Source organism: Lissotriton helveticus, chromosome 2_1 (genome assembly GCF_964261635.1).
Source record: "Lissotriton helveticus chromosome 2_1, aLisHel1.1, whole genome shotgun sequence".
Lineage (NCBI taxonomy): Eukaryota > Metazoa > Chordata > Amphibia > Caudata > Salamandridae > Lissotriton > Lissotriton helveticus.
In genome coordinates this window covers 873,361,580-873,377,694 of record NC_136059.1, presented here as the reverse complement: position 1 = coordinate 873,377,694, position 16,115 = coordinate 873,361,580, and the positions used below count along the sequence as shown (strand labels likewise).

The 16,115-nt window shown below is 44.9% G+C and overlaps 1 protein-coding gene across 3 annotated transcripts in view; it reads right to left on the bottom strand.

Moving 5' to 3' along the window:
* Positions 1-16,115, bottom strand: part of CCDC192 (coiled-coil domain containing 192) — an 851,244-nt gene that overhangs the window by 517,708 nt on the left and 317,421 nt on the right. For all 3 annotated transcript variants that reach the window (XM_078675607.1, XM_078675606.1, XM_078675605.1), the window contains exon 4: positions 2,205-2,336. In XM_078675607.1, the coding sequence (XP_078531733.1) occupies positions 2,205-2,336 (132 nt within the window). The remainder of the gene's footprint in view (positions 1-2,204; positions 2,337-16,115) is intronic.

Here is a 16,115-nt window from a genome sequence, read left to right as displayed (position 1 = left end):
CTTTCTTCTGTTAGCACTATGAGACCTCCTCTCACCCTCTCCTTTGAACCCTTTCTTGCTACAACCTGTGATTTTTAAAACTACACTTTCTCTAATTTTCCATCTCTTATTTTACTGTGGCTTTTAAATGGATTTTTGGGGAGAAAGATATCAAACTGGTAGCTCTTTGGAGTGTATTCTTGCATCCATAGTCCATGGAGGGCCTCTGTTTGGAGCATGGGCTGTCTTTCACTTTAAGTCATTGTTTCTAATCTACTGGAGTCGTTCAGACTCTGGGGTCACACCATTGTATAGTCCTCGTTTCGTAATACTTTCTGTAAGTTTGACTGCGTCAGGTAATTACAATACCTAAAACTGTCAGGAGAACAGGGTTACCCAGCTGTCTTTCACTGCTCAAAATCTAAGATCATATTTAAACATCGCCTGATTAATCTAAATTTGTTTGCCTCATAATCTTCTTTCCACGGCACATATTCATTTCCACCACGTAGGAAGTGTCACACTGTGGTAGGGAGATGACGGGCTTCTCAGTGCACCAGTTCACCTGTTTTACCATGATTAGCTCCTTTTACTCTGCCCACCAGATGAATCTCTTGCTTGGGTGCTCTATGTATTCACTGCTGCTGGATTTGATGCTACAACCCTTTCAGTACGATTGTCCGTTACTGTTTTAGGCCTCTTGCCTTCTTTTGCACCCTCGTTGGTGAGCACAAAGTAAGGCAAAGCTCCAGTTTCTTTTACATCTTAGCTGCTTGTACTCTCGTCTCCCTTCCCTGAAGAATATTGGTCAACTAACCCAAGCAACACTAATCTAGACGAGGGACCCATGGGAGACAATAGCTGTTCTCTGCAAAATTGACCACACCTTCGCAAATATGGGTCGATATTTGTCATTCAGGTGCAGTACTGCAAAGGAAACAGACTGTAATGTGTCAAAAATCAGGGACGGGTGGTGTGAGAGAGCTCTTCCCTCCTCCTACCGTGGCCATGCATGACATCAAACATTAAACAATTCAAAATATATACCAAAGAATTATCATCAGACAGGAATTCAATCCAACTTTTATTCAAGAACCTAAATTAAAGCAATTACAGTAATGGTGTTCTGCTTACCCCTACAGGCCACCATCCTTATAATGGCTAACATTTCTAGTGGTTGCGAACTTCATGAGGTAGGTCGATTTGAGACCTGTTACTAATCGCTAATTAAAGGTTCTAAGGTTTCTTACAGTAGGAACTGAGATTATCTAAATGTGATTCGGTGAGAATCGCAATTTGGAAATCTCAGTTCATAATTTTTGTACACCTGGCACTTACAGCCTGATTCATCACTCTCCCGTTTTGCGAGCCCCTAATAGCGATTCATAACGAATCGCTATTAAGGACTTGCAAAACGGGATTCATGTAGGTATTGCAATAAATATTGCGATTCCTACATGTTCCTTATTTGCGATTAGCTAATTGCTAATCGCTAATAAGGAATAACTCCCCATGCATTCCTATTGGCCTACAGGCCCATAGGAATGCATGGGGAGTTATTCCTTATTTGCGATTAGCAATTAGCTAATCGCAAATAAGGATGTGATTTCAAGGGTGCAGGGGTGTCCAAAGGACACCCTGTAGCACCCCTGAAATGTAATCTATATTGGTGTTGCGCACACACATGTCCAAAGGACATGTGTGTGTGTAACATGCAACTTAGAAAAATGCATTTAAATGCATTTTTCTAAGTTTTTGCTATTTACCGAGAGGTCTGACCTCTCGGTAAATAGCGGCCCAAAATTGCATTTTCGCAATTTTAAAATGCTTCATGAATTGCATTTAAGGAATCTCAAATAGAGATTCCTTAAATTCAATTCTTCGCAAATGTGCGAATTCTTAAATAGCGAATTTTGCATTTGGGATGATGAATCCCAAATGCAAAAATTGCACTCGCAAAAGGCAAGATTCTGAGAATCTTGCCCTTTGCGAGTGCAATTTAGCTTGATGAATCAGGCGGTTAGTTACTTCTACTTTTGTCAATCAGACCAATTTAGGAGTAATGCACTGCTTTGAAAAACAGCGATTGGTTTGGTTAAAATCTGTTAGTCAAATTTTACCAGATGCAAGAAATACCTCAATTTCAATGTGTGTTTTAATTCGCAAATATATCTGTCATTTCATTCGAACTGAAAGCATTGTCTTGATATTAGGACAGAACATACCTGGTTTTTGATGAAAATTGTATTTTCATAGGACCTCCAACTAACTGCCTTGTTTCGAGCGACTTCTAGTTGTTCTTCTAGCTGGGATACCTTTTGACTTAGTTCCAAATTGCTTCCTTCAGTGCTCACAAGCTAAAAATGTAATGGTATAAAACACTGATATGTTGATCTTAGAAAATGCTATTTCAAAGTAAAAAGCTTTTTGTTCAGAACTTGATATTGCGATTTTGTACACAAATCAGAATCGGCCAGATTCATCAATGTAAAATCGGCTCGCAAAGGGCCAGATTCTGAGAATCCGGCCCTTTGCGAGCGCTATTTTTGCATTTGGGATTCATCATCCCAAATGCAAAAATCGCAATTACAGAAATCGCTTAATTGCGAAGAATCGCATTTAAGGAATCTCAATTAGAGATTCCTTAAATGCTATTCATGAACCTTTTGAAAATTGCAAATTCGCAATATGGGGCCGCTATTTACTGCGAAGTGTAACTTCGTGGTAAATAGCGAAAACTTAGAAAAATGCACTTTAGTGCATTTTTCTAAGTTGTATGTTACACACACACATGTCCTTTGGACATGTGTGTGCGCAACACCTGTGTTCATTTGCATTTCAGGGGTGCTACAGGGTGTCCTTTGGACACCCTGGCACCCTTGAAATCGCTTCCTAATTTGCGATTCGCTAATTGCTAATCGCAAATAAGGAATGACTCCCCATTCATTCCTATGGCCCATAGGAATGAATGGGGAGTCATTCCTTATTTGCGATTAGCAATTAGCAATCGCAAATAAGGAAGCAGTAGATATCGCATTTAATTGTGCGATTTCTACATGAATACTGTTTTGCGGGTCTTTAACCTCTACCGCGCTACTGCGTTTTCCCGCTGTGCGCTGGAATTTGAAAAATGCGCGGTTTGTGACAAAGCCAGCTCGTCATCCGCGTAGCGCAGGTAACGCCCATGACGAGCTGGCTTTGTCATCAGCGCTGAAGGGGTTAATAGCGATTCCTTAATAATCGCTATTAAGGACTCGCAAATCGGGACATTGATGAATCTGGGGGAATGTACGTAACAAAATGTCTATATGAGTAACAGACTTTATAGAATGGTTGAAATAACTGATCGTACTTGTCCAGATGTCCAACGGACAAGTTACTTACCTTCGGTAACGCTTTTTCTGGTAGATACAGTATCTGCCTGTGGATTCCTCACCTTGTGCATATCCCCCTTGCGCCAGCAACGTTCGGAATTTTTCTTTGTAGCACGCCGGCGTGGGCGACGTCACAGGTACGCGGCATCGCGCGCGACTCCGTCTGACGTCACCGACCCCTTATTAGGCCTACGTCGGCTTGATGACATCAGTTCCGCCCTTTTTTCCGTGCCTTCGAGGCACCCGGACGGACCAATGAAAGCAAATATACATATATACAATGTACATAGTACATACAAATCAGAACAGCACACATAGTGCGAAGCAAAGGTATCAAAAACCCAATATATATCCAAATATAAATAAAAATATACACAAACTCAGGTATAGCAGAGTGGACAACGGGGAGGCGGGTGGGTCAGTGAGGAATCCACAGGCAGATACTGTATCTACCAGAAAAAGCGTTACCGAAGGTAAGTAACTTGTTCTTCTGATAGATACATCTGCCTTGTGGATTCCTCACCTTGTGAATAGAGTCCCACAGCAGTCCCCACTCCCGGAGGAGGGTGTCCACTCTGCTACACCAGGAAATCTTGGAGGACAGAGCGCGCGAAGTGGCCGTCCCTCCTCACCTCGGTATCCAAGCAGTAGTGCTTCGCGAAAGTGTGGAGGGAGGCCCAAGTCGCGGCTCTGCAAATGTCCTCAACAGGTACACCTCTAGATAATGCAGAAGTAGCAGACCTTGCCCTGGTAGAATGAGCTCTTATACCGCTCTTATACCCGCCAGAGAGTAGCAAATCTTGATGCACAGGATTATCCACCTGGAAAGTGTGCGCTTGTGCACCGATCTGCCCTTCCGACAGCCAGCAAAACCAACAAACAGCTGGTCATCAATCCGGAAGTCTTTAGTCCTATCCAAATAAAAAGACACCGCCCCCTTAGGGTCCAGACGGTGTAGTCTCTCTTCCTCCTTAGAAGGGTGAGGGGGAGGATAGAAGGTAGGAAGGGTAATGGACTGCCCTAGGTGGAAGGGAGTTACCACCTTAGGCAGAAAAGCAGCCCTGGTCCTAAGAACCATTCGTTCAGCATGAATGGTTAGGAATGGGGGCTTAGAACTAAGAGCTTGAAGCTCACTCACCCTCCTTGCCGAGGTGATTGCCACTAAGAAGACCGTCTTAAAAGACAAAAGCCTCATGGGACACTTGTGTAAGGGTTCGAAGGGAGAACCCATAAAGAATGTTAAGACAAGATTCAAGGAGGGAACTTATTCGTGAGGCCCTTCAGAAACCTCAAAACAACTGGAGATTTAAAAAGAGACGGCTGATCCGGCAAGCAGAGAAATGCCGATAACGCCGAAAGGTAACCTTTGACTGTGGCAACAGCAAATCCTTGCTGTGCCAAAGAGAGAGCAAACTGCAAAATATCAGACAGATGAGCCCTCAAGGGGTCAACAGCCTTCTCCCTACACCAAACAACAAATTTAGACCATCTATACGAATAGATGGACTTGGTGGAGTCACGCCTGGCCGAAAGAATGACATCCACCACATCGTGAGGGAGAGAAAAAGAGTTCAGGTTGCCCCGTTCAATCTCCAGGCATGAAGGTGTAATGTCTGGAGATGGGGGTGTAGAACCTGCCCCTCCATCTGAGAGAGGAGATCTGCCCTGAAAGGGAGACGGAGCAGCGGGCACGAGGAGAGGTGGAGAAGATCTGTGTACCACACCCTTCTTGGCCAATCCGGGGCGACCAATATGACTTGGGCCCGGTCCTGGCGAATCTTCCTCAGAACCCGAGGAATTAAGGGTATGGGGGGAAACGCGTAAAGGAGTTGATTTCCCCAACTCAACTGAAACGCGTCCCCCAAAGCTCCTTGCATCGGATACTGGAGACTGCAGAATGACAGGCAATGAGCGTTCTCATGAGTGGCGAATAGGTCCACCCGAGGAGTCCCCCACATCTGAAAGATGTCGTGAACAACCTCCGGGTGAAGCCTCCACTCGTGATCGGCAGAGAACTGCCGACTGAGAACGTCTGCACGAACGTTCAGAACTCCGGCCAGATGATTTGCCATCAGACAAATCTGGTGGTCCTGAACCCAGGACCAGAGACGCAGAGCCTCTCTGCACAGACACTGCGACCCTACTCCTCCCTGTTTATTGATGTACCACATCGCGGTCGTGTTGTCCGTCAGGACTTGAACTGACTGACCGCGAAGGGAAGGGAGGAAGGCCTTGAGCGCCAAACGTATCGCCCGTAACTCTAGAAGGTTGATAAGAAGCAACCTTTCCTCTGGAGACCAAAGACCTTTGACCTCCAGATCCCCCAGATGAGCACCCCACCCGAGAGTGGATGCATCCGTTATCACTGTGGCCACCAATGGAGGCAGCTGGAAAGGCTTCCCCTGAGAAAGATTTCTTTCCACACTCCACCAAGACAGATCCGCCGCAGTTTCTCTGGAGATCCTCACAGACTCCCTGAGATCTCCATTGTGCTGATACCACTGCCTGCGGAGACACCAGTGGAGTGCCCTCATGTGCCAGCGTGCATGGTTGACCAACAGAATGCAAGAAGCCATCAGACCGAGCAGGCGAAGGACCTTCAGGACTGGAACAACCGCTCCATTGAAAAATAAAGGATTCATTTCCTGTATGTCGCGAATCCATTGAGGTGGAGGGAATGCACGACATACAGTAGTGTCCAGTACCGCACCTATGAACAGGTTGCGCTTGGAGGGCACCAGGTGAGATTTGGGTACATTTATCGAAAAACCCAACCTGTGTAACAACTGAGTTGTCTTTTGCAAATGGAGGAGCACCTTCCCTGGCGACTCTGCTTTGATGAGCCAGTCGTCCAGATACGGAAATACAGGAATCCCCGATCTTCTGAGATGTGCTGCCACCACCGCCATCACCTTGGTGAAAACTCGAGGCGCAGTAGTAAGTCCAAACGGGAGGACCGCAAACTAGTAGTGTTGCGAACCCACCGTAAAACGGAGATACTTCCTGTGCGACTTCAGGATAGGGATTTGAAAATAAGCATCCTGCAAGTCGATCGACACCATCCAGTCTTCTTCCAACAGCGCTTGAAGAACCTGCGCAAGAGTGAGCATCTTGAACTTTTCTTGTTTCAGATACAAGTTCAAGATCCTGAGATCCAAGATCGGCCGAAGCCTGCCATCTTTCTTGGGGATCAGAAAATACCGGGAGTAGCATCCCTGACCCCTTTCCTGCTCCGGAACCACCTCTATCGCACCCTTTCTGAACAGTGCCAGGACTTCTTCCTGCAGGAGGAGCAGGTGGTCCTCCGAACAATAACCTTGGCAAGGAGGGTAATTGGGAGGAAATTCCCGAAAGGGAAGGGCATACCCATTTTCTACGAGATTGAGAACCCAAAGATCGGATGTAACCGATTCCCAATCCCATAGAAAATGAGTAAGCCGACCCCCTACCGACCCACATGATCCGGAATGGCGGATCTAGGGCTGCTTTGCTGCTGCAGGTGGGGGGTGGGAATTGGAAGAGGAAGTAGAGGAGGAGGAGGCTTGACGTCCACGTCCACGACCCTTCTGTCTACCTCTATAAGACTTGTACAGAGGGTTCTGCTGCTGCTGTTGCTGTTGTCCTTGCCTGAAAGGACGAAATGAAGATCTGCCAAAACCCCTGAACTTCCTAGCAGTTGTACCTCTCGACTGTAAACCCAAAGACCTAGCCGTCGCCCGGCTATCTTGGAATCTCTCCAGAGCTGTGTCTGCTTTCTTTCCAAAGAGACCAACCCCGTCGAGAGGTAAATCCAAAAGAGTTGCTTGTACATCAGAGGAAAACTCGGAGGATTTTAACCAAGCAGCTCTTCTGGTAGCCACCGAAGAACCCATTATTCTAGCCACGGAGTCAGCAGTGTCCATGCCACTCTGAATAACTTGACGGGCCGCAGCTTGAGTGTCCAAAACAGCCTCATTAAAGTTCTTTCTGTCTTCTTCTGGAAGTTTAGCAGATAATTGTTTGACTGAGTCCATTAAGGCATGCACATATCTGCCAAGCAAAGAAGTAGCATTCGTCGATTTTAAGGCCATGCTACCAGAGGAGAAGACTTTCTTAGCGGCCTGATCCAACTTTTTGGAGTCCTTATCTCCAGGAACTTGAGGAAAGGAGCCAGCTGATCGATTTGCACAAGCAGCCTGAACCACCAAACTCTCAGGCGAAGGGTGAGATGACAAGAATTAAGGATCTCCAGGAGCCACCCTATAACGTCTCGCCACCGATCTAGACACTGCAGGTGCAGACAAAGGCTTTTTCCAAACCTCCCGAATTGGTTCGGTCAGAGCATCGGTAAAAGGTAGAGTAGGTTCAACGATAGAAGAGGGCGAATGTAAGACCTCCGTGAGGATATAGGGCTTAAACTCAACTGTTGGCAGAGTTAAGTTTAGCAAATCAGCAGCCTTCCTAATTACCATATGATATGGAACAACATCCTTGGAGGGTGCATCCGAAACCACAGGTAACCCCCATTCCGGAGAAAGCTCAAGACTGCTAGCAGAATGAAGATCCTCAAAATAATCCTCATGCTCATGAAGTTCACCTTCCTCCATTTCAGATTCCACATATTCTTTTTCCTCAAGTAGACGCTGGGCTCTACGCCTCGACCATTCCATACGGACCGACGTCGACGGATTCGGTAACGACTCCGACGGAGTCGGGGCCGGCGTCGACCGAGGAGCTGGAGTCAGAGGAACAGGAACCGGCGTCGAGCCTCGATCTGAATCCCGAGGTCGATCCGGAGCCGGCGAAGCCGTGCGCGGAGTCGATGACCTCGGCGGCGCTGAACCGATCCAAGGAGGGCATGGAGTCGGCATGAAGGGTAGAAAAGGCGCCGGTGCATAAGCTTGGGGGACACCCAAGTTGAAAGACAAAGGACCCATAGGACCCGCAGGTGCTCCAGTGGGGTACATTGCCCTCGCATACACTCCATACATAGCATTTAGGAAATGCGATGGATCTTGACCAGGACCAGGAAAGGAAGGGTAAGAACCCATTGGATTCGTAGGAGGCTGTATTGGATTCATTTTCGAACAGGACCAGCAGCCCTTGACGTCGTGATCCGATCCCAAACACCATAAACAATCCTCGTGTGGATCAGTAATTGACATCATTCTGGCACACAAGCCACACCTGCTTAAATCCCGTTTTCTTCTACGACATCTTCGACGAAGAACAGAAACAGTAACAACAAATAGAAACAAAGTCTCTATCTGTAACAACAGAAGATCCCTGAAACCGTTAGCGTCGACGACGCGGAAAAAAGGGAACTGGTGTCATCACGCCGACGTAGGCCTAATAAGGGGTCGGTGACGTCAGACGGAGTCGCGCGCGATGCCGCGTACCTGTGACGTCGCCCACGCCGGCGTGCTACAAAGAAAAATTCCGAACGTTGCTGGCGCAAGGGGGATATTCACAAGGTGAGGAATCCACAAGGCAGGTGTATCTATCAGAAAGTGATATTTCATTGCTTAGCGAATCTTTGTTTCTTAGTTCAATCCTGTCACATAGGCAAATTCAGTGAATTCCCACCCATCAAGCATGATTTGAAGTTTTTGTTGGCCTACTTACAATGTGAGCATGTAACTTCCTTAGGTACGACTAGAAGCAAATCAAGTAATGGATAGTTGTTATGATTAATCTCATGATGTGCAGGGCTGGTGAAATCTCAAGACTTCTGATTGCAAGGCTCAACTATGTATGGCTAAAAATTCAGTAACATTTTAAATTTGAGCTTGCTCTCCTAAAGCACACTAGAAAAATTCCCCTGTTCTGCTAAACGGTGCCTGCAAGAAGTTGGAAGTAGGTGGCCTAACTTATGTATTACGTAAGGTACACAATGTGTCCCTACAATAATCAACCACAGGAGCACCCTTCTAAGGGCTCCAGAACCTCAGGTGGAGCATGTAGAGGCTTTCAGCATGTCAGACAGAGGATACACCAAAGTCCACTCCAGGTCCATTTGCCACTGATCAGCTAGGATTCTTCACAATGCTATCATGTTCAGCTTTATACTGGAGCAACCCTAGAGATCAGCCTTATGAGCCTTGGAGATCTTTCTGTCCTTGGATTTCAAGTGGAAAGTGGTTCACCCTCCTCGGGTTCTTCTAACAGGTCACAGCAGGTTCAGTCTGCCTGGTATCCTTTTGCAAGTCTATAAGTGTTCTTATGAAGGTGCCCTGGGGTGCACATTTATGCTTAGCACCAGCTCATGGGTGGAGGCACTTGCTAACCAATTCCAGAGAAAAAAAAAAAAATATATATATATATATATATATACATACATACATACATACATATATGTGTGTGTGTGTGTGTGGGTATGTACGTATAAATATACACCTCTCGGTCGAAACGCGTCAGCTATTCAAATAAATTATTCTGGACCTACCTGGAGTGCGGGCTGTGTTCTTCTTGCGCGGCGCGGCTGCATCAGCAATATGTATATATATATTACTTACTGGCGGTCGCCAGTAGGTAGTTATAGTTAGGACCTAGTTTCCATTGGAAGAGCATTTTTCGTTTTGTTTATAACTTTGGCATCGTTTGATGAATCTTCATGAAATTTTCAAACCTAATTCTCTGTTCATATCAGCTCTTATGTTAAGTTTGGGGGTGATTCGTCAAGTGGGGGTCGAGAAAAAAGGGGAGACCCAAAACGTGTTTTCTCCATGTTAATTTCCATAGGAAACTTTAGAGAAGGCTACAGGTCGAACGGGTGAAGGGAATTACCCCTAATTTGGCAGGGAGAAGGGTCTTGGTCTAGAAAGCACGCATTTATTTATTTGATGTAAATCCGTTCAATAGTTTTTGAGAAATGTTGAAATTTACAGATATCGATATTTCGGAATTCTGTCATCTGATTGGCTGAGACTTTACGAGCACGAGCTTGCTGCTGATTGGCTGCGAGTGGTGCGAGCGGGTGCAACTAGGAAGTGTTGGCCGCCATTTTGTGATTCCATTGAAGCGAGTAAGGGGAAAAAGGGCAAAAAAAGTGGGAAAGAGGAGGGTAGGAGCACTCTAACCTCTGTGGGGTGTTTAAGGTGTGATATAGAGGGGGTGCGAAGGGAAGTATTCACCCCTACCGGTGTGAAAGTGCTGTTTTGCCCACTGTGAGATGGTGCTGAGGTGAGGTGCTGGTACACTTGAGGATTAAAGCGTGCGTGTAAACAGTGAGCTGAGTGCTGTAAACTGATGTGGTCTGGGCGCTGTAGTATACTGGCCGAAGCAAAGTATTTACCCCTACCGGTGTGCAAGTGCTGTTTTGTCCACTGTGAGATTGTGCGGAGGTGAGGGGCCGGTGAACTCGGTGAACTTGGCGATGAAAGTGTGTGCCTAAACTGTGAGCTGAGTGCTCTGTAGCATACTGGCAGAAGCGAAGTATTTACCCTTACAGGAGTGAAAGTGCTGTTTTGCCTAGAGTGAGATGGTGTTGAGGTGAGGTAACGGTAAAGTTGGGGATGAAAGCTTGTGCTTAAACTGTGAGCTGAGTGCTGTAAACTGTGCTGTAAATAAGCTAATTCTACCATGTTTAGGGGACAGAGCACACGCACATTAGCACGGGTTAGCAGTGGTATAGTGTACAGTGTCCTAAGTCAAACAAAAACAAGAGCAGCAAAAATAGGAGGGGTGAAGGCAAAAAGTCTACGATGACCCTGCAAACAGGACCAAGTCCAACAGCACTGGTCACTGGATTTATCACACATAAAATGTACATGCAGGAGGAGTACCCCGTACGTTTGAGAACATCCATGGCCTTACCCATTTGCAGATATTTTAAAACTCGTCTCCCTGCAAAATCTCTGACCCCTTCTCTGCAGAAAATGTAGGAAGTTTACTAATGTCACGGGCAGGAGTAATTCCTTTTACACCCCTAATAGAATAGAAATGGAACACTACCAAAATTAGTAGGAGGGTAAGAAAAGTGTCACTCCATGTGGCAAAATATATTCCTAATGTAGTAGCAAAGCTAGCAATTGCACTGTACTTGCACTGACAACTTTTCTCGTGCAAAAATATACACCTGTATAATTTCTCCCCGGTACTGGCCAGGTGTATGGGAGTAAAGGCCTTTTTTGGTCTGTCTATATGACATTCAAGGACAGTGTCTAGACCTGTCCACTAACACATTATGAAGAACTGGCTTTCCTGCTGTGTAGCTTTTTTCCTATTATCAAAGACAGGGAGAATGAGAGCTTATGAATGCCATAAATGCCACATATACACATTTTTACACTTTACATTGTTTGAGAACTATTTTTTTTTTCTGGGGATCTTGATCCCTTTATTGCCACTACTCACTCACAGCAGCCTCTTTAAAGAACTTAGAACACTGTAAAGATTTTAAAACTCAAAAAGAGCCCAGAACCCTCAACCTTCTTCCTTATTTTTAGCTTACTGAAACTTGGCAACCAAATAACATCTTTAACTTTAGAACAATCTTTGCAATTCCTGTTAAGACATAGCCAATATCTACGCATCTTTTGTTGTCAACTGAGCTTCTCTACAAATCCACTGCTGAAGCTCTCCCATCAATCACCTTGTCCACGAGATACAAGTTAAGTAAAATAGTGATGAAACAAGGGAGGAAATAAAGAGAAAGATAATATTGTCCTCCAAGTATTTAGAAAAATCTAGACTTTCTGCCCACCAGGCTGTGGAAAATCTCCATTTTATGGCAACGCTCGCAGCCTAACATTATGCAAGTTTAAAGCTTTTCAATCAAACAACAAGCCACATTCTCTACAGGTTTAAAATAAAACCTCCTCAAAATTACATCATTCAACTAATCTACACACCTCAAAATGTCCTATAAAGCTCTCCCATTATAAAGACTTTAGAAACAGTCGCTCCTCTTACAGAATGTGCTCCAAAAACTCTCAAATTCACACCTGCCCTCCCTATCACCTCCGTAACCCACCTTGCAAATGTGGGAGAAGACACAGCTTTAAAAGGTCTTTTGAACGAAGTAAGTAACTGTGTCACCCCAATGGCCTGACACTCGAGGTCCTCCCTTCATACTCCTTCACACGATGTACCACACACAGATTTGCATTTTCATTGAGAAATGGAAAAAAAATAGATAAAGAATTTGTTTTCGTCATACCTGCTCTTTCTGGTGTAAAAACCCTACTTGCCACAACAAGCACCTTTAGATCGGACACCCTCGTGAATGACACCAAACACAACAACATTGTCAACTTCAGTGACAAATCTCTGACCAACAACTCACCATTCAATCCCCAACTCTCTATACAAGAAATTCCTTGAAAATAAATCTGCCACCACATTGCTCATCCCTGGAATGTGCTCCGCTTGAACTGATACATTCCTCATCAGACAATACTCCCCAAAAACTCGTGTTAAGTCCGCTAAATCCTTTGACCTCAGACCCCCTAGCTTGTTCTCGTATCTTACCGCTGAAACATTGTCCACCCTTATTAGAACTGAAAACCTCACCCTAGCTTTCATTCAAAATCTTATCGCGAAAGATCCAGCTAGCAACTCTAGGAAATGTATGTACATTTTGCATTCCTCCTCTGTCCAGCAACCGCCTGTTGACACAGCTCCACAACATGCACCCCAACCATCTAAACGTGAATCTGACTCTATTACCAATTCCGGACTCCCCGAAAATTGCTCTCCAATTCCACAACTCCATATTCCTTAACGACCACTGAAGCTTCCTCTCTCGCTTCCTTGGAAAAAACTATTTTCTCCAACTATCTCAAGCCACTTCTCACATGCATTGCTTTCAACCTTGAAGTGCCTGCTCATTCAAAGGTCCAGGAAAAATAGCTTATATGGTTAAAGACAAAAGGCCTACAACTCGCCAACATTCTCAGAGAAATCTCATCTAAATCCTAGACCTTCAGAATCTCCTTCCTTATTCTTTTCAATTTGTCAAAGGAGCCGGGGTGTGTCATGAGCTAGCCCATACCCTGCATACTGCACCCACGAGACCAGCTGCACGTAGCCAAGGGCTTTAGCCAGAATCTGCACCAAGCACCAAGATCTCATAACCCAGCCCACTCTGCAGGTTTGAGGCGATATGCAGTGGTGACTGGGTGCAGGGCGAGGTTTTCATAACCTGCCTCATATCGCCCATACTACCCGAATAAGCTATGCATGCCCTAGTGAGGCCCTGCACTTAGCCCGATATCCCCCGAGCCCATGCACTCCAGCACTGAGGAATTTGTTTTATTATTATTATTTTAAATTAAAAAGCAGCGGATCTTTTACAAGGATGGGAAAAAGAAAACGTGATGTAAGCATGATGCCCGTTTTAATTTTCTGATGTCATTTTCTAGAACTATTTTTCCTATTCCGTTTTAAAATCAAACAGAAGACAAATGTTAAACGCACAAAGGCATTATTTTAGTTTTATTTTAAGAAGTGTCTTCTCTCGTTTTAAAAGTGTTCAGAAATAGGCACGTGGATAGGACCAACGAGTGTTTATGAATATTAATGAATTTCCTGTGATAAGGAACCAAGGTTTGGCTTGGATGTAGGGAAGTGGAAGAATAAAAAGTCTAGCCGATGTCTTCTTGCCACATGCCAAATAAATTCAAGACAAAAACTCACAAAGGCTCAGTTCTCAGCTTATGTTTAAGGCATGATTCTTTTTAGAAGGAACCGGTAGGTTTGTCAGAGTACTCTAATCGTCCAATGATCTCTCTTTTATATATGTTTTCAAATTTCCAATTAAAACATTTGTTACTTCTTCCAAAACACATGCAACTGTCACAAGTTTGAAAAGCAGTGCGAAACTGGCACTGAAATGATCTTATAAAGACAAACAGTGGCATCTGGTGGCCAAATATGTTGGTATCGCAATGTGAAATTGATTTAGCTTAGCTTATTAAAATCAAATCGGAGTAGTTCATTTTGTTGAGCAGGAATGAATGTTATAAAAAAGAACACATATTGGTTTCTAGGCTTAGGCTTAGGCTTGCTATTGGAAAACAATTGTGTATGCGTACATCATTCGTAATTCCTTTTCAAAAATCTTTATTTCGATCACTGATCATAAAAGATACATAACAATATATACAATTAAAAACTTATTAAACCAGTGTGATCCAATAGTTAAGATATTTGAGTTTAAATACGTATAAAACAATAGATACAAATCGATTTGGTGGGAACCGTTATACCAGTCTTTTCATAGCTCGGCTGCGGATGAACCACAATGACGTCAGAAATTTTGAAATTGCAAAAACCACAGTGGGAGAAAGGTCTGATTTTAAAACTCTGTAGGCAGTTTGGTAAGATCTAAATCCCAGGTTCCTAAGTAGCGGGACTAACCAGTATTTCCTGCTCTGCTCGTAGCCCCTGCAGAAGAAGACCGCGTGCACGTCATCCTCCTTCGGGTGTGCACACATTGGGCAAGATGATACGGTGGAGCAGGATTTCCAGGACGCTGTAAATGAAGCTAGTGGAAGGCATCCATATCGCCACTGTAAAAACAATTTCCTCGATAATGGAGGGGCAATCTCATCTAGAGTTTTTTCGAGGAAATAGGAGTCTTTCACTTTCAGAAATAAGTTTGTCAAGGACCCCTCTCGAGTGTCATTAGTGGCTTTTGTGAGCATCAAAGCATAGTAAGCACTCACAATTACCTTTTTTGGAATCCTGGTACATGAGTTCGAAGGGTCCGTCCATAATTCCGGGTAGCCCAATTCCTCGAACCTCCCCTTTACATATGTTAGCCACGGAATCTTCTTTATGTTCCGTAGTTCCAGGAATTCCTGTAATTCCTCTCTATAGTTTACGAGATCTGGGCTACTCCACAAACGCCTCCAGAATGTTAAGGGTTTAAGTCCTAGCTCCTCTGCTATGGGTTTAATTCCCAGATCTAATCTAAGGGGTAGTAATGGAGTGCTCTGGGGGAGGGCAGCTACTTGTCTCAAAAATTTGTTTTCCGTGGACTGTAGCTTTGAATGTTGGATGTGGCCCCACAACTCACCCCCGTATGTAACCCCCGCCCGGGCTTGTGTTTTATATATATGAATAATTGGGGTAAATGGTCGATGGCGTGATTTATTTGCCAGGCGCAAAGTGCCACCCGCCAACTGAGCCAGTTTGATGGTCACTTTGGCCTGGTGCGACGTCCAGGTTAAATGTTCGTTTATGGTGATACCCAGGTATTCGATATTATGCACTCGTTCTAATTGGACGGTGCCTAGCATGGGAGGGGTTCGATTTCGAGATTTGGGATTTAAAATCATAAATTTTGTTTTTTGTGGGTTTATTTCCAATCCCCGGTCAGAGCAGAAATCTAAAAAGCCATCCAAGATGCGTTGGATCCCCATCGGGGATTTAGACAGCAACAGGGTGTCGTCTGCAAACATAATTGCAGGCACCCTGTTGCCAGTCAGCTTTGGGGCGTCGGATTTGGCAATCCTGTTTAGGTGAGCAACAACCCCGTTCACAAAGATGCAAAACAGGGTGGGTGCGAGCACGCACCCCTGTCTCACACCTCTGCGAACGGGGAACCTTTCGGTTAGTTTGCCACCTTTGCCACACCTTACGCGGGCATAGTTGTTGGAATGAAGTCTCATCAGGATTGCCAAAATATCCGCAGGGACTTTCAATTCTTCCATGACTTTCCACAACCTTGCTCTTGGGACTAAATCGAAGGCGGCACGTAAGTCTACAAAGATGGTATTTAGACTGCCGCCCTCGATTACCGCTGTTCTCCAAAAGAGAAGGTGTAGCCTAAAGATT